At 38.2% G+C, this 26,413-nt stretch overlaps 1 protein-coding gene across 1 annotated transcript in view; it reads left to right on the top strand.

Moving 5' to 3' along the window:
- THSD4 (thrombospondin type 1 domain containing 4) overlaps positions 1–11,244 on the top strand; it is a gene marked incomplete at both ends in the record, with an annotated part of 258,803 nt that extends 247,559 nt beyond the window's left edge. Inside the window, 4 exons of the mRNA XM_080626716.1 lie at positions 4,822–4,995; positions 7,991–8,170; positions 10,106–10,250; positions 11,102–11,244. Of these exons, the coding sequence (XP_080482842.1) occupies positions 4,822–4,995; positions 7,991–8,170; positions 10,106–10,250; positions 11,102–11,244 (642 nt within the window). The remainder of the gene's footprint in view (positions 1–4,821; positions 4,996–7,990; positions 8,171–10,105; positions 10,251–11,101) is intronic.
- Positions 11,245–26,413: the final 15,169 nt, after the last annotated feature.

Raw genomic sequence — 26,413 nt, forward strand, 5'->3', positions numbered from 1 at the left:
GAGAGTTTGTAGCTCACACTCTTCTTTCACTGTTTTTTATTTAAATCTGGAGAGCTCTTGTAAAATCTCCTGGACCCTGAGGGAAAAAAAATAAAAACAAACCCCAACCCCCACACCCCCCAAATAACCCCTCCCCCAAAAGAAAGTTAAAAGACAACCTCAAAGGAAAAGAGCCCACTGTGGAGCTTGTGCAGGCGTTCCATTATTTTTTGACTGATTTCCTATGGGAATCAAATGGAAATATAAGTTTTGCACTCTTTATGTAGAAATATGTAACTCAGTTCGTGACTGGCAATGTTACAGTGTGTCCTGGGTGTGGACTAGATGGCCTTGGCACATCAGTCCCACAGGAATGTAAGGCTCTAGTAGATACTGGTGCACAGTATACCCTGAATGCCATCAAGCTGGAACCCATTTGTATTTCTGGAGTGACAGGAGGATTCCAGAACTTGACTGTACTGGAGGCTGAAATCAGCCTGACTGGGAAAGAGTGGCAAAAGCACCCTATTGTAATGTTTACTCTGATCAAGGACTTTTCAGTCTCATGCTCTGCCAGTGAGGAGGGGCACGGAAAGCTGGGAGGAAGCAGAGACAGGACAGCTGATCCAAACTAGCCAAAGGGGCACTCCATACCACAGCACATCATGCCCAGTATAGAAACTGGGGGGAGTTACCCAGAAGGCCCAGATCACTGTTCGGGTTGGGCTGGGTATCGATCAGTGGGTGGTGAGCAATTGTATTGTGCACCACTTGTGTTTACTGGCTTTTATTTCCCTTTCCCCTTTTAGTTTTATATTCTCTTCCCTTGTTATTTCCATTATTGTTATTGGTGGTAGCAGTAGTGGTTTGTGTTATACCTTAGTTACTGGACTGTTCTCGTCTCAACCCATGGGAGCTACATTCTTTTGATTCTCCTCCGATCCCTCCAGGAGTGGGATGGGGGGAAGAAGAGGGGGAATGAGTGAGTGGCTACGTGATTCTGAGTTACCAGCTGGGCTTAAACCACAACATAGTGTTACCAACTACATATAAAGAAAGGAGCAGTGCATGTGTAGGAGCAGTCATCATCCAGCTGAAGTGCCCAAAAATTATAAGACCATATTTCAAAACTTTGTTGCCTTGGAAGGATAGCATGGATCTGCTAGACAAAATACAAGGGTGGTTTGACTTCTGATCCAGCATCTGTTGTATGCATAGATGCACTCTAAAGCAAATAATTTAAATCCAGATATCAGAAAGTGCTTTGACAATAATACATAAGGATATTTCTGACTTGTCCTGCTTCCCCTCTCCCACTGCTGTCAATTGTTTTACGTCCTTTGAAAATCTGCCCCAGTCTTGGAACTGCAGCAGTAGTGAGCTTCTGAAATACAATTCTTAGTTTATTATTGGCAAAACAGGTTACATAATCCTTCTAAAATCCCTTCTGAAAGGGATTTTCTCAGGGCCGATCAAATAAAGCTGAGGAGTTTCGTAAGTATTTCAAACATAAATCTTCATTTTTATTTTTTGTGGTACTTTAACTTCGGGAGGATGATTCATAGAAAACTTCATTTTCTTGTGGGGAATAATTAAGATGATGAAGGTTAAAGTGTGGCAGATGGAAATCCTGCACAAATGGGGATGTTTTACTGGAACTCAACTCAATTGGTTGTTATTTAAAAATCTAATTAAGGCTAGCAATGATGCTGGGACCTGAAAGGTCTCGAGTTCTGGTAGATTTCCTGCTGCCTCTTTCTTGTGGTCGGCTGCCCCAGTTGAAGGTAATGAGTAAGACTGGCACATTAGTGAAAGGGAACTGGCACAGTTAAAGGGGTTTTCTTCTACCATGCCCTGTGGCTGTGACAAAAATTCAGGCTTCCACTTGGAGTTTTCCAAATTTCCAGCAACTAGCCTTCCTTTCTGGACTGCTGTTAAACTTGCTTTCTGACACCTATCAGAGCACTGCATTAGTTGTTGGGTTTGGGATTTTCTAATTATTTTTAGTTTTTAATGGGAATGGAAATCTTCTGAAACTGAACTCATGAGGGAAGGACCTCAGGAAGAGGAGAAATGGCAGACTCCTTAAAACTAGGGAGGGTGTTCCACAGACTATGGTTTCTGAAGAATTTCTGCCAATTAAAACAAGACAGTGAAACAGAATATCTTTAATAATAGGACCAGAATAGAGAACTTGAAGCTTGCGAAATTTCCTCATGTGGTACAGTGTTAGGTTATAGCATTTACTCTGTGTTAATGCAACAAATCAATGGCACAAAACTGCATGTAGGGGTGTGTCGACTGTGAAAACCAAAGGGAGAGGATTCATTACCCAAACGCTTCCTGCTCCCTACTCCCTGCCTTGGGCTTTGGAAATCATGGCTTTCACATGGAAGATTTTTACTGAAAGGAAGAAAAAACCCATGAAAACCCAAATACTTAGCACAGAAACATTCAGGTTTAAGTTTGCTTTGCAAATCCTTTGAGGGTAGTTAATCTGTAGTAAAATCTTGCAGCAGAGGGTGGGACAACCCTATACCTTCCCATTTGGTATTTCCTTTGTTATTTGATATGGAAGCCTAATTCATGCATAATCATTTATAACAGAAGACTGTGGAGATTTTCTGGATGACTTTATAGACTAAACTTGTTCCTAGCTCTAGTTTGCAAGGTAGAAAAGCAAATTAGATTGTCAATTGAAAATTACTTTGAAATAAGAAAAGTATTTGCAGAGTACCTGCATAGTTCTCTCTGCATAATGTAATTGAACATACTTGCTGAAGATAAAATACGAGCAGCCACAAAATTTATTTCTGTACAGTGGGTTTGAAAGGTAGCAATTGTATGGAGCTCAGTTAAATGGTCACTTTATCTATGAGTGGGCTGTTTGAAATGGGTTTGTTTAGTTTAGTTTCAGTTTACACATCGAGGAAAATGTTCACTACTGGCACAATTTACATCATTCTTGTATTTTCAAGATTTTGCCAGTTTACTTGGAAAAGACCTCCTTAGCTATCAAATCTGGTTTGCTGAGAAGGTAGATTCATATTTTGTGTGTTAAAAAAATAACTTGTCAAAAGTTGAGTCACTTTCTTAGTTTTCTGGAGATTCCATTTCAATAAAGCTTTTCCCTTCTATTTGAACTTCTTGGGAAAGCAACCAACTCACTGATAGGAAAAAATGTTTTTCAGTACGGTATCTGTGGAGTAACTATAACATGATAACATGTTTCACACAACCAATGTTCTTCAGTGCGAGTGAGTAAAGAGTAGTTTGCAAGAAATTGTACATTCGGTCACTGGTCTCTCTATCTTGAGAAGATGAATGACTGCATTGGTTCATCCCATTATTAATAGTGGTGCCGTCATGGCATCTGCTGTTCTGTAGTTGAACTACTGGATGTGAACCCTTACATTGTTACCGATGGGAGTCAAATCAAGCTGTGATTTGTTACCAGTTCTTGGAATAATTCTCACTTTTATTCAATATCTTAAAAAATGTTCCATTACAGAGTTACATTCATTCACAAGGAATGTACTTTCCACTACAGAAGTAATACACAGTTTCTTTTAACTAATTACATTGTATGTTAGAAATCAAATCTGCAATAGCAATCAAATACATCTTTTTCTCCCATATACTTCATACTTATCGGTGGTTTTCTTTACGTTTGTAATATAATTCTAATTGATTAAATTTAATTATATACATATCTTTCAATAAACTGCACATGGGTTTTTCCTTATTTTAATGGTCTGGACATGAAATGCCAAATGCATTTTGAAAGAAAAGGGGAATATTAAGAAATAATTAAGCAACAAAACCCCAGTTAATACAAGAAATCATTTTTTTCCCTGGCACTTTTCTGTTTTTCAAATGTTGATAGTTTGATGTTGCCCAGAACTGTAGAATATCGGATACTTTCCCACTGAAGTAGATGGATGACAAATGGAATTTATCCTGCATGATCTGTGGATGACATGCTTACTATCTCTGAATGTGTGACATAAGAACCTGCACATCATTATTTATTAACAGCTTTCAGAATTTAACAGTGGAAAGTTGAGATGGTGAATGTTAGTTACCAGGAAATCATATCATTAGAAAGCAACACTGAATTCACATAAACTTCTACAGCCACCTCTTCTGCTAAAAATGATTAACAGCTTACATTTGAAACTGGTTGTGCAATAATTTGTGGTAGTTACAGTTATTTGCTGAGGATTTACCCCAGTCTTTTGAGACCACCTGTCAAAAAATGTCATATTTTTCTGCTTTAATGAGCTCTCATACTCTGTAAACTCATTGTATGGAAAAGATCCAGGATGCACTATGCAGTGCCATAGTCCCCAGTCTTCTTAGCCTCATCCTTTTAAAAACTGTAGGAGTTGACCTGGATGACAGCTTGAATGGTCAGAGGAGAAACTCATAGAACTGAAATATGACTGCTGTCTGAAAAGTTGCTTACTGGAATTATTCCTTCTCATATCTATTAATCAGTACGTGTAATCACTACGCAAAAAGACGAATAAAATGAAAACTGAAAGAATTTACAGACAGGAAAAGGAAGGAAAAGTAAGAAAGCTAATAAAAAGCTGAAAAAAAATTAGATTTCTTCTTTTTCTAATCCTTCAGTTTCTTTTATTTGTGACTGTAAAGGACAGGTACTACTTGTAGTGTATTCAGAAGCATGAAACTGTAAGATAAGTTTCTATAGCTCACATAAAAGTAGAAACTATTGACTTTGCATAAATTAATTTACTTTTTGTAATTGTTGCTTCTCATTTCATTGTGCAGCATGGAGGATGCAGTAGTGAACGTGTTCTGTCTTTTGCTCCCCAGTGTTCTGCAGAATGTGGTGATGGAATCCGTACACGTTCAGTGGTTTGCATGACAAACCATGTCAGCAGTTTGCCTCTGGAAGGCTGTGGCAATAACAGACCTTCTGAAACAACTCCCTGTAATAATGGACCCTGTGCTGGTAAAGTGGAGTGGTTTGCTGGGGGCTGGACACAGGTGAGCTTTAACACAGGTTTGTTTTCTGCTGGTATCTTAATTTAAAAAAATGCTTCTGTACAGTGAAGATGTGTGTATATTTCTGCACCTCCGGAATATTCACGTATTTCCTTTCTGTATTTTTCTGAGTTAATATTCAATACTTTTCAGCACCTCCTGTGTTGTTTTTTTTTTTTGATGAAAATAAGATTTTGTTCTTCTCTTTCTCTACATCTTAATTTTTATTTCTCATCTACTGAGCCAGTGTATTTATAAAATGAAAGATAACGGCAAGCTGCTTAGCATATTCAGGTGAACACTAGCGCAAGAGATTTGCACTTTTCAAAGTAGAGCCTTTGTGGTCATGCATACCTGCACACTGACTATCTATCTTATCTATCTATCTATCTATCTTTTGATCAATTTAGAGAACTTCCAAAATATAAATAAGACAAAAAGCAATGGCCAAACCAAAAGTTACCTTCATTATTGTTGTACTGAAATTCATGATAATAGGTAGAGAACAAAATTTGGTTAGTGCCAGTATCCTGATGCTCTTTTCTCAAGATAAATTCTTCCCTTGATCCACGTCTAATAGTCCTTCTCATTCTAAATGAACATTTCTGCTGTCAGGAACAAAGGCATTTCAGAAGCTGCCAGGGAAAAGTCTCTCAGCTGTGCTGTTAACTCACTGCATTTCATGCTCCAGGATCCTTCCAGGTAATAAGGAATTGGAAATTAAACTGGTGCAGCTGAGATAGAGTTTACAGGGATACTACTATGCTAATGCTTTCAAGTGTAAGTGACAATTACTTCTATAAGAGTAGTAACAAATTCAGATTTAAAACATACTTAGCTGCAGTTCTAATAACAGATAAAATCTGGGACTTTTTACTTACAGCATTCAGTAAGGTCATATTAGCCCTCACATTCTGTTCCAAATAGGAGTTTCTGGCATAGAATCATAGAATCAACTAGGTTGGAAAAGACCTCTAAGATCATCAAGTCCAACCATTACCCCAGGACTGCGAAGTCCACCACTAAACTACGTCACTAAGGGCCTCATCTGCACAGTTTTTGAACGCTTCCAGGGATGGTGACTCCACCACTGCCCTGGACAGCCTGTTCCAATGCCTGAGCACCCTCTCTGTGAAGAGATTTTTCCTAATCTGCAGTCTAAACCTCCCCTGGTGCAGCTTAAGGCCATCTCCTCTCATCCTGTCGCTTGTTACGTGGGAGAAGGGACCAACCCCCACTTCATTACAGCCTCCTTTCAGGCAGAGCTATAAGGGTCCCTCCTGAATCTTCTCTTTGCCAGACTAACACCCCCCCCCGCCCAGTTCCCTCAGGTGTTCCTTGTAAGACTTACTCCAGCACCTCCATGCCTTTCTTGTAGTGAGGGGCCCAGAACTGAACAAACTGTCCTTTACAATAGCCCCTTTTTTTGAGCTGACTTACCTTTCTTTACATGAGATTGAATTGTTTGATGCATAGCAAGGGTACAGAGTCTTTGCTGTATGTTATCTGAAACAAGTATCTGAAAGCATCTATTCTACCAGCCAGATCCTGACTTTTAACTACCAGAATGAAAGCAGACAGTCTGAAAAGGACAGGTACTGTAAAAGACCAGAGCAGGTGGGAGCATTGGTGGATGACCTTCCATATTCTGCTTCTCTAGAGCTAAGGCTGAATGTTAAGATACTGTCTTTTGGAGGAACTGTTAAAATACAGCAGACATTAAAACATTGAAAGAGATGTTCAGTGTTAAAGGCAGTGGAGTTACATTATTTCCTGTAGAATTTATTTGGTGTGTTTATCTCAAGGTTTTTCACTCAGCTCAAGGTTTTTGTGGGTATCTGGTAAAAGGGTCATAAGTTCCAACCGAAATATAAACTAAATCCCCACTTTTAATAACATTTGATTAGTTTAGGCTAGAAAAAGCCATTAAAAATCGTAGTCCTTTATGCAACGTAGAAACCAGTATGTTGCTGAAAGCATCTTCAAAAAACCTTTTTACAAGTGCCAGGAACAGTATTATGTATTTAACCTTTAAATGGGCAATAAGAGTCCACCTGAGTCAAGCTTGCTTTTCAGAAGTGCAGCCAACACTGCAACACATAGGTACTTGCAAATGTGCAAGGAACACCCTGGCAGATCAAGGCATTTTCTAAAAACCACACAGTAAAGCTGCAAAACTGTGCTCCAGCCTTCTAACCCTCAGCACAGTGCATTTAATCCTGCTCCAGCAAGAAGCAGTAACAGTGTTTCTGGAGCAAGTAAGTTATGCTTCTCTTTCTGTTAGAAAAAATAAATACCAGTTTCTTCTTGTAGCTACAGGTAAAACTGCACTTACAGGTTTCTCCAATTAGAGATTTGTGTCTTCTTCATAAAAATAATTAGAAGTATGTTTTGAGTCTGTGGTACCATGTGGAATAAAGACCCACAGAAGTACAGTTTTAACCACTGCAACAATGAAAAAGTAAATAAGTAATACCTGACACACCTACAGTCAGGAGTCACTTGATGAATTTAGTCATTACTGTATCCTTCAGCATGTGTTTGTCCTGGTTCCTAACTGGCACTGCTGGCTACTGTGTTAGTACTACATACAAATAATAATAATAGCCCAAGGTTTATCTGAGCTACTCTTCTGGTTCTGAGAGATAAAAACCCTATTGCAGGAACTTAAGGAATACTTTACCCTTTCCCTTTCTGTTCAAGTCATATATATGCCAATGATGGAAGGAAAGATACAGTTAAGTCCATTTTACTGAGGAAAGAACATATAATAAGGAAATGGATTTTGGATGTTAGTGTCTAAATATGTGCCCAAGAATGGGAATAAACAAAACTTTACCAATTTTCCTGTTTGAATATTAATTTAAAATGCAAGTGAGTGTGTGTGTTGTTTTATTTCAGAAACAAATACTGTGGAGAAACACATTACTTTGGAAACAAGTTGGAGGATGTAAGTAGAATAACAAATGCCACCGCTTCTTTTCCTTCTCTGATACAGTGCTCTGCAGAATGTGGCAGTGGAACTCAACAGAGAGAAGTTGTTTGTGTTAGGAAAACTGAAGGTACTTTTGATGTTTTGAACCCCTATGAATGTTCATATTTGGAAAAACCTCCCAGCCAGCAATCCTGCTACCTCAAACCATGTGGATCTAAGTGGTTTCATACAGAATGGAGCACAGTAAGTCTGTCATGCTTTTCTAAATCTAGCTTTGTTTGATACATCTTTTCCCATGTATATTAAAAGGGAACACCATTTGGATAAAACTGTTGATCATGGAATTGCCTTAATCTTGCACAGGAAGGATACTAAAAAGAAAGCGTACTCTTTAGCAACCAGTGAAGTTTAGGAAAGTTAGAAAATATCCTGAGCAAAGGGAGACACTGATCTTTTCATTACTGATCTCTTCTTCCAGGAATCTTCCTGTTTTATAAAGTTGGTTTGCTCCTTAATGAGACTAACACACTAAGAAGTTCTTTTCAGAACTCTAGTTTCATTAAAATTAAAGAACATTTAATAAAAGAATGAGGTATGCATTCAGTTTTTGAAGTCAGCTTTACCATAATATTTTGCTGTAAACTCTCACTGTACTACTTAGAACTTCATTGAGAGAAAACTTACTGTAAAGCCTCATGTATCTCCAGTTTCCCCTGGAAGTGGACCAGCTACATTTGCAAGTGCCATAAAATCCTTTGGTTGGATTTTTACCCCCCCCAAAAATCAACATTTTTCTCTCAAATGAAAATCAGGAAGTCCGTTGTCATCTTAGAATGAAAAATGGTGTGAAAACCAGCAGAACGGCTGGTTCAAAGCCTCTGTATTAGGTTTTGAAACTGTCCAGTTCATATCTTCAGCAGACTTTTCATATGACCTAGGATAAATGGTATGGTCTCTCAGTCATGGAGATTAAATGGCTGGCTAACACAGAATGCTGGGGTTTGTGTAGAGTGTTTTGTATGTAACATCTAAATTCTGTCTTGGTTCTATTTTAAGTGCTTAAGATCTCTACAAACCTGAATTGTAGTTCTTACTGCTGGATGTGGGATAATTACAATACTCTATGCAGGCATGTAACAAGAGTAATTATATGGAAACCTGCAAGCATTCAGTTACTGCCACCACAGGGCTAAGTCTTTTCTAAAGCGGAGAAAGGTTGTACTTAAAGATGAAAGAGCAATTAAAGAATATATTATTGAGAGTATTTTAGTTAGTTTGGTACACTAACTGATTTTATGATAGTGATTAGTTGTTTTTGCAATGTTATGAAACTAAATAATTATGCCAAAAAGGTCAGAAAGAAAACATTTGTACTAGTTTGGGCCTATTAAGGTTTTAATCACTATAAATGACCCAGGTTTAATTGAATTTGTGAGCATCTAGGTCAAGCTGGACAGTGAGCCAAATCTTAAAGACCTCAATCAGGCAAAATTCTTGAAATCAGTGGGGGATTTGTTTCAGTACGGCCAGAAATGTGTAATAATTGGCTTTAAAAATACCAAGTCGAGCAAGTACAAAAGTCTCTGGCTTCAGAAGCACAGAAATATTTTCTTTAGAAATTCAAATAAACCCATAATGCTCAGTAAAATTGTTGTGCTGCAAGAAGTGAAAAATAATCAAGTGCTAGAAAAAGGCAATTAAGATTATTCCTGATTCTATATAAATGGAGGCAAAAGGACAGTGGAGGGCAGTACAGTCAAGTAGTGAAGTTCACTTCAGCAAGTTCTTAAACTAAGAAATGTGAACACTGTGGAAAAAGTAGATTTGAGCGTGTATAAATAACCAGAGCAGAACAAGGCTAATAAGAGAAGCAAGTAGCTAAGTAATTCAGAAAGGGAATATTCTAGCATGCTTTCAGTTGCTCAGTGTCTTATCATATTTACTGGTCTGGTTGTTGCCCCCGTGGTCATAAATGTTTTCTAACCTTTAACAAAATTGTGCCTGTATGTTAAGGGCTACATAGTTAGGAAAAAAAAAAACAAACCCAAGCCCCCAGAAGTGGTGACGTTGATAAAAGGCTACAGCGATACCTGGGTCTGGCTTCAAGGTTCCCAGTTCTTAGTTTCTGTATTTGCACATCTTATATGGCCTTCATGAACTTCAGCTTTTGTATTTCAGTGTTCCAAATCCTGTGAAGGAGGATTTCGGGTTCGAGAGGTACGATGTCTGTCAGATGATATGACAGCCAGTACTCAGTGTGATCCACAGCTTAAACCTGAAGAAAAAGAACCATGTAACACACAAGATTGTATCCCTGAAATAGGTAAGGAAGAGGAAACTTCTGGTTTAAATGTGGAACTCCATCTAGTGGAGAAAATACTTAATAGTCTTGCAGAGGTGTTGAAGTATATTTTCTTCAAGTTCAGGGCTTCAGTTTTGCATGAAATACCACTCTTTTCTATTGTGTAAAAGCAGGCTTTAATTTCCAATTAAAAACTTTTTTCTTGTAACATGTAAGAAACTGGGTTACATTGGAAGTTGCTGAGAGTGTGAGAAATCTGCTTCTGTGAAAATAGAGGGTCTTTTTGTGCAGCCTCCTTGCATTCTCAAAGGTTTCTCTTGGCAGAGTCTTTAAAACAGAAAAAGGATTGTGTATGATACGCTGTATTTTGTAACAGTATATTTTGTAAGGGCAATTAAGCTATTTTCTTTTATGCAACATAAATGCACACCCTCATATAATTTGGCTTTGGAATTTGTCAATCAACTCATACAGATTTGATTTTAATAGTAACAAGGATGACTAGGGAAAGAAAGATGCAAGTGTATAGAAACACATTGTACAACAGTCTTCAGCTGATAATTATTTAAGTTAATAATTTAACTATATTAAAAAAATGGTATACCAAAAACCAGCTACACACACACACACGAACCCCCACAAGAGGGTAACTAGGAAGAGGTGCATTTTTAGCACAGTTTTATGTATCTTTGTGTTAAGTGTAGAAAATCTTGAATAATCTAACTAATTTGCCTTGGTAGCCTATTTTAACCTGACAATGAGTGTTTAAATACAGGTGCAAGGGATTTCACATGGTAAAAAATAGGGGGTTGGTTATTTGTTGCTCTAACACTGCTTTTTTTAGTTTCTTATCTCTTCCTTTTTCTCCACAGATGAGAACTGCAAAGATAAATACTACAATTGCAATGTGGTGGTTCAGGCCCGGCTCTGTGTCTACACCTATTACAAAACAGCCTGTTGTGCATCCTGTACACGTGTGGCAAACAGACAATCTGGATTTCTAGGACGTAGATAACAAATACTCTTCTACTCAAAGTGGCAATCTCAAGTCTTCTCATGGCGCTTGAACAGTGTTACTGTTTGACTACAGCAGGTTTTAGCTTCTTAGAGATGGGTTTTATATTGCTGAGTACATCAAGACTATGGTTAAATTTCACACCCTTTCAGTTACAGTTATTGTGCAATTATCTTTTTTTAAAATGTTTGTTTTAAACCCACAATCTTTTTAAAGCATTAATTTTTAATGATACTATTCTTTGCACCTGCTCATCAGATAACTAATTATTTAAAGAATATACCAGCCTTAGTATTGTGAAATTAATGAAAACTAGATCAGTCACAGGCAATTACTGGAGATATTTGACCACTATGGATACAGCTGCTGCATTATTTTCTGAGTGCTTACTCTTAATTCGTATTTTGGACTGTCTTAAATTAGGTGACTAAATCAGTGAAAAATGCACATGAGAAAAATTACTTCACAAAGAACCAGACCCTTGAAGATCCATTTACCATCAGTTTCTTAGAACTCTAACGTATATTTTTAATTACTTTGGTCCATTCATAATAAAGTAGAGTCACTGTTAAGCTCTCTCAGTTGTACTTTTAAGTAACTTCCTGTCCTCAGGCAGCAAATATATATACACACTTGACTGCCAAAAAGTGCCTTCATATTTAATTCATAAATTCTTGAAGTTACACTTTTCTAGTTTTGTATGGATTTTAAAATACATTACCTACCAGAGTGCCACTAGACCCTTTAAGTCTTTAACAACTGCAGCTGTCACTGAGGCAGATTAACCAGAATGTTGAAGGGCCTTTACTGCTATAAAAAAGGTAATTGTTTCCTTTGGCAAGGTCTTCTTCCTGTACAACAGTTATTTCAGGGAACTGGTATCTTGCCTAATGTCTTGTCTCTGCACTACTGCTTAACAACTATCATACCAAAGTACTTTGTCCAGACCTAGTCTGGATATGTCACCAGTTTCTGAAACAACCACCAAAGGCAGGCGTCTGTGCTTTATAGTAGTCTGTTACTTTTGGTACCAGGCAGCGGTATGAGTGTAGTAGCTGAACATCTGTAAAAAGATCTTAGCTACTGACGTTCTTCAGATTTTGATCAGTTATTACAACATACTTGTCTTTTTTTAGTCAAGTGTTCCATCCTGCAGATCTACTTCTGTCGCTCCTTTTCTGTTACTTACGAATGGCTCCAGGCTTACAGCTGAATTGGTGATTTTTCAATTCTGCAATTACAGTAGTCAGCCTTAGGACTTGCTAAAAGCAAAGTGAATGTGCTATGTTTTACATTATCTGCACATTCTCTTTACCTGAGAGGTCTTTCAAATCTGTAAATAAGGCTGAAGGATAAACCAAACACTTCTGCATATTCAGCTTTTTATTACAACATATTGCTTGTAAATTGGTGGTAACCCAGCTGTGCATCTATTTCTAAGGTGCCTAGTGTCTGAGTTCAAAAACCATTTTAATAATCTGTGCTAAATCACTCCCAGTGATATGATACAACAGTGACTGAGTGTCCGGCTGCTGCTGAAGAGCTATGTTTGAGCCTCACTGTTTATTCTTTTCTTCTTACTGACTTGGTGGAGAGGATGTAGAAGACGGAATGGAGACAGACCTTAGATTTTTTTATTTGGTCACTGGTGAAAAATATATTTTGGACACAATGAACTACTGTCGTTTGACTTAGTGAAATGAAGAAGCGTTTCCCCCAAAGTTGGTAGTTACTCTTTGTGACTACAAACCAATAATGTCTGTTTCTGTACACCTTGATCTGGCATTTTCCACTGTAACTAATTGATATAAAGCTGTTAGAAATTAGGATTAGAAAACCTTTAATTTCATGAATCTTTCACAGTCATATTCCCTTGTATTATAAAGATGTATACATGAAAATAATATACAGGTTTGTGATCATTTTATATTCCCTAGATTCCTAACCAAAGAATAATTCAGAGAAAGTGCAGCATAAAAATTCTGGAATCCGGTGTTTGTAAATACAGATTTTCATCTGGCTATCTCATTGCAGCAAATCTTGACATACAGTATGTAATTCTTGCTGTTGTCTCTTTTGTTTTTTGTCCCAAGGAAGTGTATCATGCCAGCTTGAGAGAAATACCTGTCCCATACAAAGGCTTTCTGAAAATCACAAGGTAAATGAAATGCAGAGAGGAAATCAGGTTTGCAGTCAGTTCACAGAACATAATCTGCTTGCACACACTTTTGGCTGTGGGGCAGTGACTCAGAACACAAACAGATGATCCTGGTCTTTTATAAAATATGTTATTTTGCTCTGAAATTAGCCATTAGGTTATTTTACAAAGATGATCATCTTGTAGGCACCGTAAACAGAGTTCATGGGAGCTAAGTATCAAAGAATATATACATATACATATCACTGTAATCCTGTATTACATCTAATGTGTACAGCTTTGTGAATTGAATGCAGTGAGTTATGACTGTACAAACTGTACTTTTTAGTAAAGGGACAATTTTCAGATGTATCAGATAAAACAAAAATAAGATTGTGTCACCTAATTAAACATCAGAGAATAAGGAAACTGCAGAATGTTGCAGAACTTCATCATTTATCATCTCTTCTTGTGTGTCAGCATAATCAAAGTAGTTGCTCCTGCTAAATGAACTAATGAATCTTTCTTTTCAGCACTTGTATGTAGTAATATTATGTACAAAGTGCTGCATAAGATTTTACCATCACACAAAGTGCACTTTTGAAAATGTTGCTATAGTAACTGTTTATTTTAATAGAGCAGTGCACCAAGTTGGGATGATGCCTGCAGAGGGCCTGATTTTACTTTCATTGTAAATCAGAGGTGGACTTAATGAATGCAGTAAGTAGACTTAGAGCGGATATAAAACCAATATAAGTAAGGGATGATGGAGCCTTTTGAGTCTGAAAGCTTTAATTTCTTTTCCTGACATTTTAACACCATCAAAATCCCACAGAATGGTGGAAAAAAAAGCTTCCTTGACTTAAAGATTTTCACCTTACACAATCCAGTAACACCAGAGTAAGTGTAAGAAGACTGCTGTAGATTCTTGATTTAAGGAGTCTAAGCAGTTTAACTGCTTATAGGGGTAAAATCCACACACAGCTTTCATGTCTTGCAGACATGCAGCTGGCCAAAATCAGCTCCATCCAAAGCAGGCTGTGTTTTCCAAAGCACTCTCCTTTTGGAATTAAGGACTGCTGGTGCAGTTGTTTATCAAGTTATCAAGGGTCCATCAGGGTTTGCTAGCTCCTGCACAATGTCAGATCCAAACATATGTAGGCAGTATTGCTTGTATATAGGAATTGGATGCCAAGTTTGAGATTTCTTACTAGCAGCACTGAATTCCTGGAGTTCTCCCTTCTTCTGACTAGCTGAGAAAACTGAAGATGATGGTGTGGAAGCATGAGAGGTTGCTCCTGTGGGAATGACCCTTTGCCTGATACGGCCAGCAATGAGACAGTTAGTATCTGCTTTAGTGTCTCTAACCTTCAGTCCCCAGGGCTCTCAATTAGGGGCAAGCTTGTTAGCAGGCAGTTGAGTGCTGGGGAGAACACTGCAGGAGACATGTTCTTAGAAGCCTGCTAGCCTGGAAGTCCAACTATAGTGTATGCCCAGTGATGCGATGGAGGATTACCTCAGTATCTCTGCACAGGGAACTAGTATCTTCATTACACACATAATCTATTTTCTTTTTGTTTTTTTTTCCCAATACTAAAGCAAATGAAGAACTTTCTGTATGAATAAAGCAGTGCTTAATGTTGTTGGTTAAATCCTGGTTTTATGATAGTGTGGTGGTCCTTTTATACAGAAAGAAACCTAATGTGTCGCAGAAGATGTTAGGTTACTTGTTCATAAACTTGATAAAAATGGTCAGTATAGCCCTCTGAAACTCATAGAGCAGGAGACCACAAGGGGCAGCAGTACTGCCAGGACCTTGCTACTTACTTTGCTTATGTCAGAGTCCTAGAAGGTGCCACTGAAGGAGGTAGATGCTGGAAACAGCTTATGGCTAGAAGAGGGAAGGTTATGCCTTCCTGAAGGAAATACTTTGCTTCCACTCTTTGTATCTATACCACCATAAATAGTAAAATGTGCTTTCCAGGGCTTTGCTTTTCTTCATCCTCATCCCGACTTGTCTCCCTTTAACACCCACAAGTGTTCTCCTCTTCCTCTCACCTCACTTCCATCCCTTTGTCCTTCGGGTAACAATATTTGATTTTGCCAGAATTACTGAACTGGCCATTTGGTTGATAAGAATCTGTGTTAGAACTAGGCCCAGCTATTTAAAAGAACTATATTCCTGCCAGTCCAGTGATCTGCTTTTTTGTGGGTTTTTTTTTTGTGTGTGTGCATGTATCCATGCTGGCTAGTTTTAAATGCACATTATTAAGGTACCTACTGAATTCATTTCTGTGCAATGAAACTGTGATTGCACAGCTATTGAAGTATGTAGAGGCTTTTCATATGAACACTTATTGCATAAAAAAATGAGAATTATTGTCTCCACAAAGGAAAACTGGGTGTCTACGTGGTTTTCTTGACACTTACACTTAGTGTCTCTGTAAGAGCTGTTCTGTGTATTATGCAGGTAATGTGCATGTCTGTAATTGGAACACACAAAACATGAAAATTTGAGCATAGAAAGTAAACTTCCTTTATTCGTAAGTTACAGAATATGTTTGTAGGGGATACCTTAGCTGTTTATTTAGAAAATGGGGTAAAATAATTATTTCTATATCAGAAATGAAAAATCACCCACTAAGCATTTTCAATATATTTTCAAGCAAACTTGTCATCATTGTAGTGTCTCAGTATTGTTGGTGACATTCAGACCTGGTGAAAGGGAGAGAATTCCATTTAAGGGAACTCACACCAGACCTGAACTCAGCTCTGCTTCTAAGATTTTAGCAACCAGTAGTTCTGAAGAATGTGAGTTCCCCATCTTCTGTATCCTCGTTTACTATAACGGGTTATAGATAACTATCACTATATCTGGAGAGGAGAGGAGCTTAATTTTGAGCAATCATTGACTTTCCAGCGACAGCTGTCATTGCTGCTTGCCCTGGACTGTTTTATCCGTGCTGTGTTTGGTCTCTCGAGACCAGTGGCCTTCGCAGGGGTTGGGTACGTACAAACTTTTGAAGTCCCATCATAGTCACTCAGGATCTACATAGAGGATCAGGAAGGACTGGAGACAAAAGAAACCCTAACTTTTTTAATATGTATAAAATTTTATACTTGACCCTCATAATTGATTTTGGCAGAAGGATATACTTTATTATAACTTATTTTGTTGTTATTTGTAAATACAAGATGTCTATGGGAAATAAGTAATTCTGAGCTGTGTCTATGGAACAAGCCACTGCACCAAAATATTTCAAATATCTAGAATAGGCAGATTTTTTTATTAAAAGGGACCTAATATGTATTTATTTACATATATGATTCAAATTTTGTCCAGCTTTTTCATTTTACTAACCCAGCTTTTTAGGGAATTTTATAGCACAAGTATTACATATATATTTTTGTATATATGTCATACTGTAAATCCATAATACAGTTTTCTAAACTTCCTGATTAGCCGTTCATTGAGTGAATTAAAGGGGGAGAATATAGGCAAATTGCTTTCTGACTCGTTCAGGAATATGTATCCATGGCAATGCACCTGAACCAGAACTGTACAGCATCCTTTCCATATTGTATACATTTTCTCTTTGATGAAAAAATGTTAACTATTTTTGTTTATGACTAATTTATTTTTTATTATTGTGAAAAATAAAGTAATTCAAGATGAATTTGTGACATGGTATTTTTCTTATTTCATTTGTTCTTCCAGAGCTTCTTCAGAATTAAGTATTAACAAGGGATACATGCTAAGGAAACCTTCACTCAAATTTAGATGTGGACAAAATATAACCATGTTGCAAATGGCTGCATAAGCTGTGCTGCAGCCTTATACAAGTGATAGCAGCATCCTGACAGACTGCCCTGAGATACTTGTGTCTGTTACCCACTGGAAAGGCAGCTATTTCCTGGTGGTCCATGGGGCCTGTTCATGACCTCAGCAGGTTTGCTCCCGATGTATTTTCACTTTTCCTGTCCATGTGCAGGATAAGGCTCAGCAACAGGCGCGGCCGTTTTCAGGAGGCAGGATACAGCCCCTCCTGGAGCAGCAGGGCCTGCTGTGCCGAGGTTGAGCTGGTGCGCTGAGGTTTGGAATCTTGCAGTTCTTTGTAATTGCATCTCATTTTCAGTCACTGCTTTACCAGCAGAAAATCAGCAACATGACAACAGAATAACTTAGGGGTGTGTTCAGCTGTGCTCAATACCACAGAACACTGTGGCTGTACCCCGCAGCACACATCCCAGGGCTGAGGAAGTGTGCACTCTACAGGTGGAATTTCTGCTAGCAGCTGGTGAAGGATTTTTTCCCCACTCTAGCATAACCAGACCAGCACTACAGACAGTTATATTTCATTGTAATTTCACTATAAATAAGTGAAATTCCAAGGGACAAAAACTTTTCTGGAGATGCTGTTATTTGCCCTTTCCTCTTTGCCGTTATGAGGCATTCCGTGCTGCTCCACACAGGTGGGAGTCACCCGGATTCTGCGTTCTGCATTTAACGCTGAACTCCGCCATTACGTGCGCGACGCTCACACCCGTCATGGCGCCTGCGCGCACGGAGGGGGGGAAGAGGCGGGGCTTTAGGCACGCGCCGTGCCTCGCGCTTTTCGAATCTTAACGGCTGCTCTGTGGCGCATGCGCGTTCCCCAGCGACCGTTGCTATGTGCCGCGCTGAGGGGAGGCCGCTGCGCGCAATGTCCGCGGGTTTCCGCGGAGGGGTCTGGTCTTGGTGGTGTGCGGTGCGCTTTCGCGCCGCGCTGTGAAGCAAAGCTAGACGTGTGCACTGACGGGATGAGCGTGGGACCGGCTTAGTCTGCCCTTTCTGCCCCCAGCGCTTGCTTCCTCTGTGTCTGGGCTCTGTGGATGGCAAGGTGTGTATCTGTGTTTAATAGGCATTTGAGTTTTAAGAAAAAGTAGAACTTGAGTTATTAAGCCATAAAATTATATGATAATAAAGTCTTTGGTCTTCCATGTGTTCAGGGTAAAGTCAGGAGTTTTGTAACAGATGCAATACTTTTTCCCTCTGTCTTTGTTCAGCAGTGAGGTGTTCACAGCATCTGTGGTGATTTGTAGGAGCCTTCACACCTGAGCAGCATGAGAAGGGTTTCACATGACATGCCACCTGTTTCAGGCTGTAGACATTCAGGCTGTTCACTATTTTCCGTGGCTGGTGCCAAGAGTGGACGTGGGTGCAGGCAAATACAGAGGCTGTAGCCAAAGTCACATAAGCTGTGTGCAGCTCTAGGCTGATCAGTTGTCGAGTGCAGAGTGCCCATTTTTAATGCCTCATTCCACACCTGATTTCTGTGTTCAACTTCGTCAGTTCAGAACATTCCTATGCAAGCAGTCTTATGTAGCTGTAGCTCGCCACATTTAAAGGAAGTGGGAGCCAAAGGAAACCATTATGGAGAGTTTATTGATGAGATAAAATCGAAGAGTTGCTTTTAAGAGAACCCAAACCCATAATTTTGGCTTTCCACGCATGCAAGTTCCAGTGAGGAACAAATACACCAGGGTCAGTGCTGCCTTCCAGTCCTGTTTTCAGATATAGCTGGGCTGATCTTAGCATTGATTTAGAATCAGCACCCAGCTTAAATTTGTTCAGCTTTGGTGGTTTTTTGAGGTGTATATATGCAGAGAGAGAGAATGTAGCATAACACCTCTCCAGAAAGAAGTGCAAAGCTCTTCACATTTTAGCTGAACTTGAAGGGCAGCTCTGGAGGCCATCTGCTTCAATGCCCTTGCTCAAAGCAGGGTCAATAACAGCAGGTTGCCCATGGCCATGTCCAGTCAGATTTGAATATCATCATCATCCAAAGCTGTTTCCTTATTTTCAGGTGGAATTCACTGTTTATTTGGTTTGTGCCCATTGCCTCAGTGCATACTCCTGAAAAGAGCCTGGTTCTGTTTTCTGCAGTCCTTCCAATCGTGTATTTACACACAGAATCATAATTTTGGCTTAAAACTTCCCTGCAGCCTTGTTAAAAACAAACAAAACCGTAAAACAAAGATACCTCATTATTCTGTTTAAATCGCTTGTTGAACTGAATTATTTCTCATCAACTATTACTTGTGACCATATTGCAAAACACAGTTTTCTGCAATTATGTGTTAAACAGCTCTTTTTTAGTAGATGAGTGCTCAGAAGATTGAAGTGGATCTTTAGATTTTTCTCCTGTGTCAAGACACAAAAGGAGAATTTTTATGTTAGTCTCAAGTTTGACCTTCTTTAGGAGTTGTACCCAAAACTGAAATGCCACTTCTGTTTGTTTTGAGCTTTTCTTTTGTGGTTTCCAAGGTGCATTCTCCTTCACCGTATCAGCGGTCAGCCTTTTCCTGAGCAGCAGGTTAGACGCAAGTAAATAATTTTAAGATGTCTCCTTTTGGATCCTGCTACTATATTTGCTACTGGAAGAATAGAGTGGAAGTTGTGTCCTTGCTCTGCTGGTTTTGACTATTTTGTCCTTACTAACTTGCATTTGTGTGACATGCTGTGAGAGATTTTTATCAGGGGGCTATTTGCTCCTGACTTCTGTGGGTGTTAACACTTGTAAAATGGTAAACTGATCTTGTCTCCAATAGAGCTTCTTTTTCCCCCGCATACATTTCTTAAATAAAGTTGAGAACACTTCTGTTCACCTAACTTAGATGATTTATATACTAGATTGCTAAGGAAAGTAAGACCTATGTAAAATTGTATTAGGCCTTCGATTCTGTTTCAAGCGCCAGAAGAAAATCAGGCCTATTTACTCAAGTGATTCTAAATAACAAGGATTTTTTCATTACCAGTGATGTGGAGGCATTGTCCAATTAAGTCTGGGTGATGTTAATGCTCCTCATTAAGAACAAATTAATATTCAACATTAATGTTTTTTCCATATGTAGTTTATGAAAGAGGGGAGAAAAATGACATAGTACAACCCCTTTAGTATTATTACTCTTCTATTTCACTGGAAATCTATGTGGTTTTTAGAAATATATGGATTTTTAAAATTTAATCAATGATATGGAACAACTGTAAGTGAAAACAGATGTGCAGGAACTACAGATGGACTTACAACTGTCATCAGTGCCTTCCAGTGCTGAATTTGTTCCAAAGGATACTTTTTGCTCTGGAGACTTTTTAACTGGTAGGAACAAATGGTCACTCGTTACTGGAGGAAGTTGAAGGGGAGTGCTCCGTAGTTGCTTTCTCTGAACTATGGAGAATACGAAGATTGGAATGTCAGTTGTGTTTTTTATACAGTTGAAATGCCTGTGAAGATTTGATTGGAATCTTGAGGTCCAAAGCAGAGATTCTGGTATACAGTTAAAGCAGTTACTGAGTGGAGGAAAGGAAATAAATGCACATAAATATCTGGCACTGCTTTGGGGACTGTAGATCATTTCTGTTGATCTTTTCTTCATTGCACTTGCCTGTTTTATTATGTTTGTTTGTTACTCATTTTTGTTTGGGATAAATTGCAATAAAAGTGAATGTTTGAAGAAGGAAAACTGACTTTCAAAGGAGGAAAAATCCAATAGGGTGCATCAGGAACCAAGACTAAATTTATTCTAATATTAAAATAGCTTTTATGCTGCATTCCTACTTAGTCATTGTGAAATTTTGAGTAAGGCATAGAAAAATACTTAAAATGCACATAGTACAGAATTAACGTAATGCACCTGCACTGTAATTGCAATTACCAGGACATATAAATGCAAATGGATCAGAAAAACATACCAGTAATTGTCAAAAAATCACATTGTGGGCTTTCAATTTAATTGGTGTTCAGCAACTGCAGAATTGTTAGTTTGTGCCTGGCTATGTCATGGTTTAACCCCAGCCAACAACTCAGCCCCGCACAACCACTTGCTCACTGCCCCTGCATTGGGATGGGGGAGAGAGTTACAATAGTAAAAGTGAGAAAACTCATGGGTTGAGATAAAGACAGTTTAATAGGTAAAGCAAAAGCCGTGTGCATAAACAAAGCTGTGTCCCAGCTGTGTCCCCTCTCCAGCTTCTTGTGCACCCCAGCCACTTTGCTGGTGGGGTGAGAAGCAGAAGAGGCCTTGACACTGTGTAAGCACTGCTCAGCAATAACATCCCTGTGTTACCAGCATTGTTCCCACCACAGCTCCAAAACAGAGAGCCCCATACCAGCTGCTATGACGAAAATTAACTCAAACCCAGCCAAAACAAGCAGAAACTGTTATTTGGAATTTGTTATTTGGAACACAAGTAATTTTTCTCCAGTGTGATAGATAAGCTGGAATCTGAAAGTTGTAGCTATGAAATGTACCTTTGTGAATTCTTTTGATAAAAATGCAAATAATGTAATTCCCCAACATTCCAATTTAGTTTCTTGCTATACATGGTAAAAACAAACAAACAACAACAAAAAAAACCCCAAACAAATCACCCCACACCTTATTGGATGTTCTGTGCAACTGTGTGGATTGTAACTACCTGGACCTTAGCGTCTTTAGTTCCAGTTTCTGAATCTTAAGTCAGATGACTGAAATGGCACTGGATCTCAGTTATAGTAATCCAGTAGAAGCTGGATCCTTTTAAGATAGGGAACTGTCTGCATCATGTAGTTATTTTTGCTTTATATTTATAAGTATGACCAAGAGATAGCCCTTGTGAGGAAGAGGTAGCAGCTATTTTCAGTATCCTCAGGCTCTGGTAATGGTAAACACATGCAAGCAGTTCCTACTTCCCAATTCAAGTTACCAGCTGGCTGTTTATTACATTGTGATGTGTCCCTGTTGTGCAAGGCTGAAAGCAAGCACAGTGTGCCCTGGAAAGCCAGCCATTTTGGTATTGTGTTGTGATGGAGCTTTGTGAAGGTAACCTTCCTTACTCTGAAAGACTCCTGAAATTGCTAGTAAGAGTCTACAGAAGCATGAATTTGGTGGTTGGAAAGTAAATTGACAAAATACCAAGGGAGCTACACCAGATTGCAATACCAGCCAGTCTCTGGTGAAAAACATTTCTATTATGTGAATGGATCTGCTGTTACCTGCAAGATAATATCAAAACTACTTGTGTATTGCACTAAATTATGTATTCTTTTGCTTAGGACATGGCTGGCTGTTGCTTCAGCTTTGCATAAGCCTTGGAAGGGATGTACCTTCTGGCTTCATAGTGAAATAGGAAGAAACGTGCCAATGGAAGAAAATGTTACTGGAGCTGAAGATGATGCTTTGGAGAAGGTCTGAGGTATCCTCTGGTTTTTTTTTAAAGGACTGTTCACTTTATTAGCATGTTACTGTTTCTCTGAGAAGCATCCGAAATGCTTCTACTGTGGAGTAATTTGTTTTTACAAGAAGCAGCAATAAGCTAAAGAAGAGCTAAAATTATCACATACTGTGTTTCCACCACTAGGATGTTCTCTTTGAACCAGATTTCCTGCTGTCTGAAAAAAGTCTCTTGGCGGTCTTGTTTGTTTTGTGGAAAGAATGCTGCCTTTTTTTTTTTTTTTTTCTCCCTTTTTTACAGTTAAAGGTTAACTTTTCTTGGAAATGGTTGCTATTGCCTTAAGAGAGTATGCTAAGGTTACAGGCTGAAGAAGTAGCAGTAATGTGACTTGCTTAAAAAGACTGTCATACATTCACTAGATCAGGTGGGCTTTTAACTACGAGTGAATGCTGTTTGGTTGCTGCAGAATAAAGGGAAAGGCGAGTTTGTAAAATCCAGGCCAGCTTAATTACAGAGAGCACCTGCCTGAAGAATCATTTTTGCTTGGTAACTGAACCAACTTTCTTAGCACTGAGTTCTGATTAAGACTGGAGAATAAAATGTCATAATACTTCATAGTTTCATCTTAGGAATTGGTGAGTGGTGTGTTCAGCTATTTAAATGCACAGGTGTTCAGTCACTTTTCTGATGTGTTTTGACTCAAAACTCTGAAGAATTGGGAGCCCATAGCAGCAGTAAACCTTTAGCTATTTCAACAATGAAGTAGTGAAAGAGAGAAAGGAAGAACATACATGCAAATGTTTTACTAACTTTTTCATAGCTGTTAGGAGAGAACCCTAGGAAAACGTGTTTATTTGAAAGATGGTTTTCAATTTAAGGAGACATATCCTGTGCATACTTCACATTCTAACACTTAGAACACTGTGTCCATTTTTAATCATGTTCTTGCTGTAGTAATTTAGAATCATAGAATCATAGAATAGTTAGGGTTGGAAAGGACCTTAAGATCATCTAGTTCCAACCCCCCTGTCATGGGCAGGGACACCCCACACTAAACCATGCCACCCAAGGCCTCATCCAATCATCATTTGACACATAATACTTTTAATTTAAGATGTCATTATTGCATGAGGTACTGTTTTTCATTAAAACATCTTTTTTTACATTAAACTGTAATAATTTGATTCCCTTTCCCTCCTCCCCCCCCCCCAAAAAAAAAAAAAAAAAAAAAAAAAAAAAAGCATTGGGCATAATCTTCTTTAGCATACAAAAGCATCTGAAAAATGCCTGAATTCCCTTATCTTTTCTTGACATAAATTGAAAAATTATGCTGTTGTACCAGGTGAGTAAGTACAGCCTGTGGGACTTGGGTGCAGAGCATAAAATATGTTTTATATTATTAATAGAAGTAAAGAATGAGAGCAACAGATAATATGTGTGTGGAAGATGTGCAAAGAGTGGATCAGCTGCTTAAGTTCTTAATTCCTATCGATGTATACTTACATGAATACACATTTGATTTCCATGTTTTATGCAAGCACTTCTAAAGGCAAGAATAGGAATTCAAATTGTGAATTGTAACTGTAATCTGAAATCAATAGAATGAAATAAAATAGAGAAACATTACATTATAAAATACTGCACTTGGTATGAAAAAATTGAATGATCAAATGAAACTGGTGAATAACTGCATTGCAAGAAAAATAGATTATTAATTACAGGTAGCATGTAGCAGTGACTTTTTTTAACAACCTGAGTTCATGCAAGAGTAATGATTTCTCTCTCACTAGCATTGAGAAGATCTGTACTGAAATTATATGTTATACGGAGAGTATTACTAGTGAATTGAAAGGAGTCTGGAAAAGGGAAAACCAAAATATGTTTGCCTCTATCCACTATGAGCAATTTTTAATTCAGTTAGCTTTGTTTATTCTGGAAGAGGAAGCCTGGACATAGATTTAACAGTCCACAGTGTGAATTTATTTTAGGTTTTTTGATGTAATTATTTTGATCATTAGAAGGCTAATGATCAAGAAGAGTCTTGAAAGGATGGGGGGGAAAAAAAGGCAATCTAATTTTCAAGAAGGAAGATTGCATTTACCATGTGTAAATAACAATTATTTTCTGACTGGGGGTGATATGGTAGAACTGTTGTAGGATAAGGATAGTTTAGACAGATGTCTGCTTTTGAATGTTGCCTCAGGACAGGAAGATGGACTAAGCAATCTTTTGAAACTTCTGTTCTTGACTGTATTGTACAGCAATAATGATAAGAATAGTAAAGTGATTCTATTTGTTCTGGGTGATCTGTATCCTGTGAAATTAGGAAGAAGCTGTGCTTCATTTCAGGAAATAAAACATATTTGGTGGGGGGAGTGCTGAAAGAAAAGGCTTGTTTTGATTCAGGATCTAGCAGGAGTGGGTAAATATATGACATTTATATACAAGCTCAACTTGCAGTGAGCATCCGATTTATTTTGATTTTAATGAGCTCTGAGTTGAGTACTTGTTTTTGTGCTACAGAACAATAGTTCAGTTGTCATTCAGCTAGATTCATATCCTACTTCAGGGATATGCTTTTGTTCAGGGCTTTTTGTTTGGTTTGGGATTTTAAAAAATGAGTATGTATTTTAAAATATGTATTCATAGAAAGCGCATTCTTTTATGCATTTTCTAGTTATGAAAAGTGGATCCTCCAATCCTGTAGTTTCTGGAGACCTGTGGTCTTTCTTATGTACAGGCTTGTTCTCGTCAAGCTGGAGTTGAACTCGGATGTCTGGCCTTGGAAACCTCAGGCTGAAGTTTTAATTTAGGTGTATTCATTTTTCCAGCCAAAGGCCTGTATTGCTTAAAGCCACTCTTCTCCACTCATTCTTTCTATCATCTTTCTTGCATACCTGCTTCTTAATTTCTTGCATGCCTGTTCTGTCTTTTGCAGGCTGAATTTTCAATCCATAAGCATTTTCTCTTGAACAGCAAGAGACATATAATCCAAAGTTGTCTGGCTTGAATAACATGCCTCCCTAAATTGCTAGGATATTCTGGATTTGAATTTCTGAAGTGTTAATGTGAAAATACGAACTTCCTTTTGTGAGATTTCTGCATTATCTGAACCTTCAACATTTTAGCACAGTCATATGGTTCCTAAGTTGTCACTTTTCCTAGAATCACTTCAATAACGTACTGAAATCAAGCAGTAAATCCACTGTGATTATGAATGTTGTTAGCAAAAAGGCCGAAGCACTTGGCTGTGTACACAAGCAATAACTGATTAGACCAAGAGTGCTGTAAAACTCAGTTGCCACTTCTGCCATTCCTTTTTAACTTCCACTGCTGAAAACTGGTGATTTTTCTTTTAGAAGGGAGAAGGAATGACTGCTTTCCTCTCCCCTTGCTTCCAAATGTAAAGTTGTACTTTCTCAACATTAATACGGTATCAGTACCTTTAGCATCTTTTCAGTCCTGTGTTGGAAAGACATGGTTTAATTCAGCATGAGTCATCTTGTATTAATCAATAATAATGCCCACGTAGCTGCATGTGGTACAGCATTTGCGTCTTTTTATCACTTAGAATAAGAATACAATAAAATACTTGAAAGTAGTTATCAGCTAGTTTGCTTTTTTCAGTTTGGCTCTACAGCCTCTTAGTATTCTGCAGGAGATGCAAAGTCACTTTATACTAAAGAAGAACAGGTTTGGGTTTTTTTCTAGTTTAAGTTTTTTAATATTTACTGGAAACTAAAATCTGCCACTCTTTGAAGGGAGAGTCTTTGTGTTTTCATCAAGATAAATTTAGTATCCTGAAATCTTTTATTTAAACACGTGTATTTCAATTGCAT

The sequence above is a fragment of the Psittacula echo genome, assembly GCF_963264785.1.
Source record: "Psittacula echo genome assembly, chromosome: 10".
NCBI lineage: Eukaryota > Metazoa > Chordata > Aves > Psittaciformes > Psittacidae > Psittacula > Psittacula echo.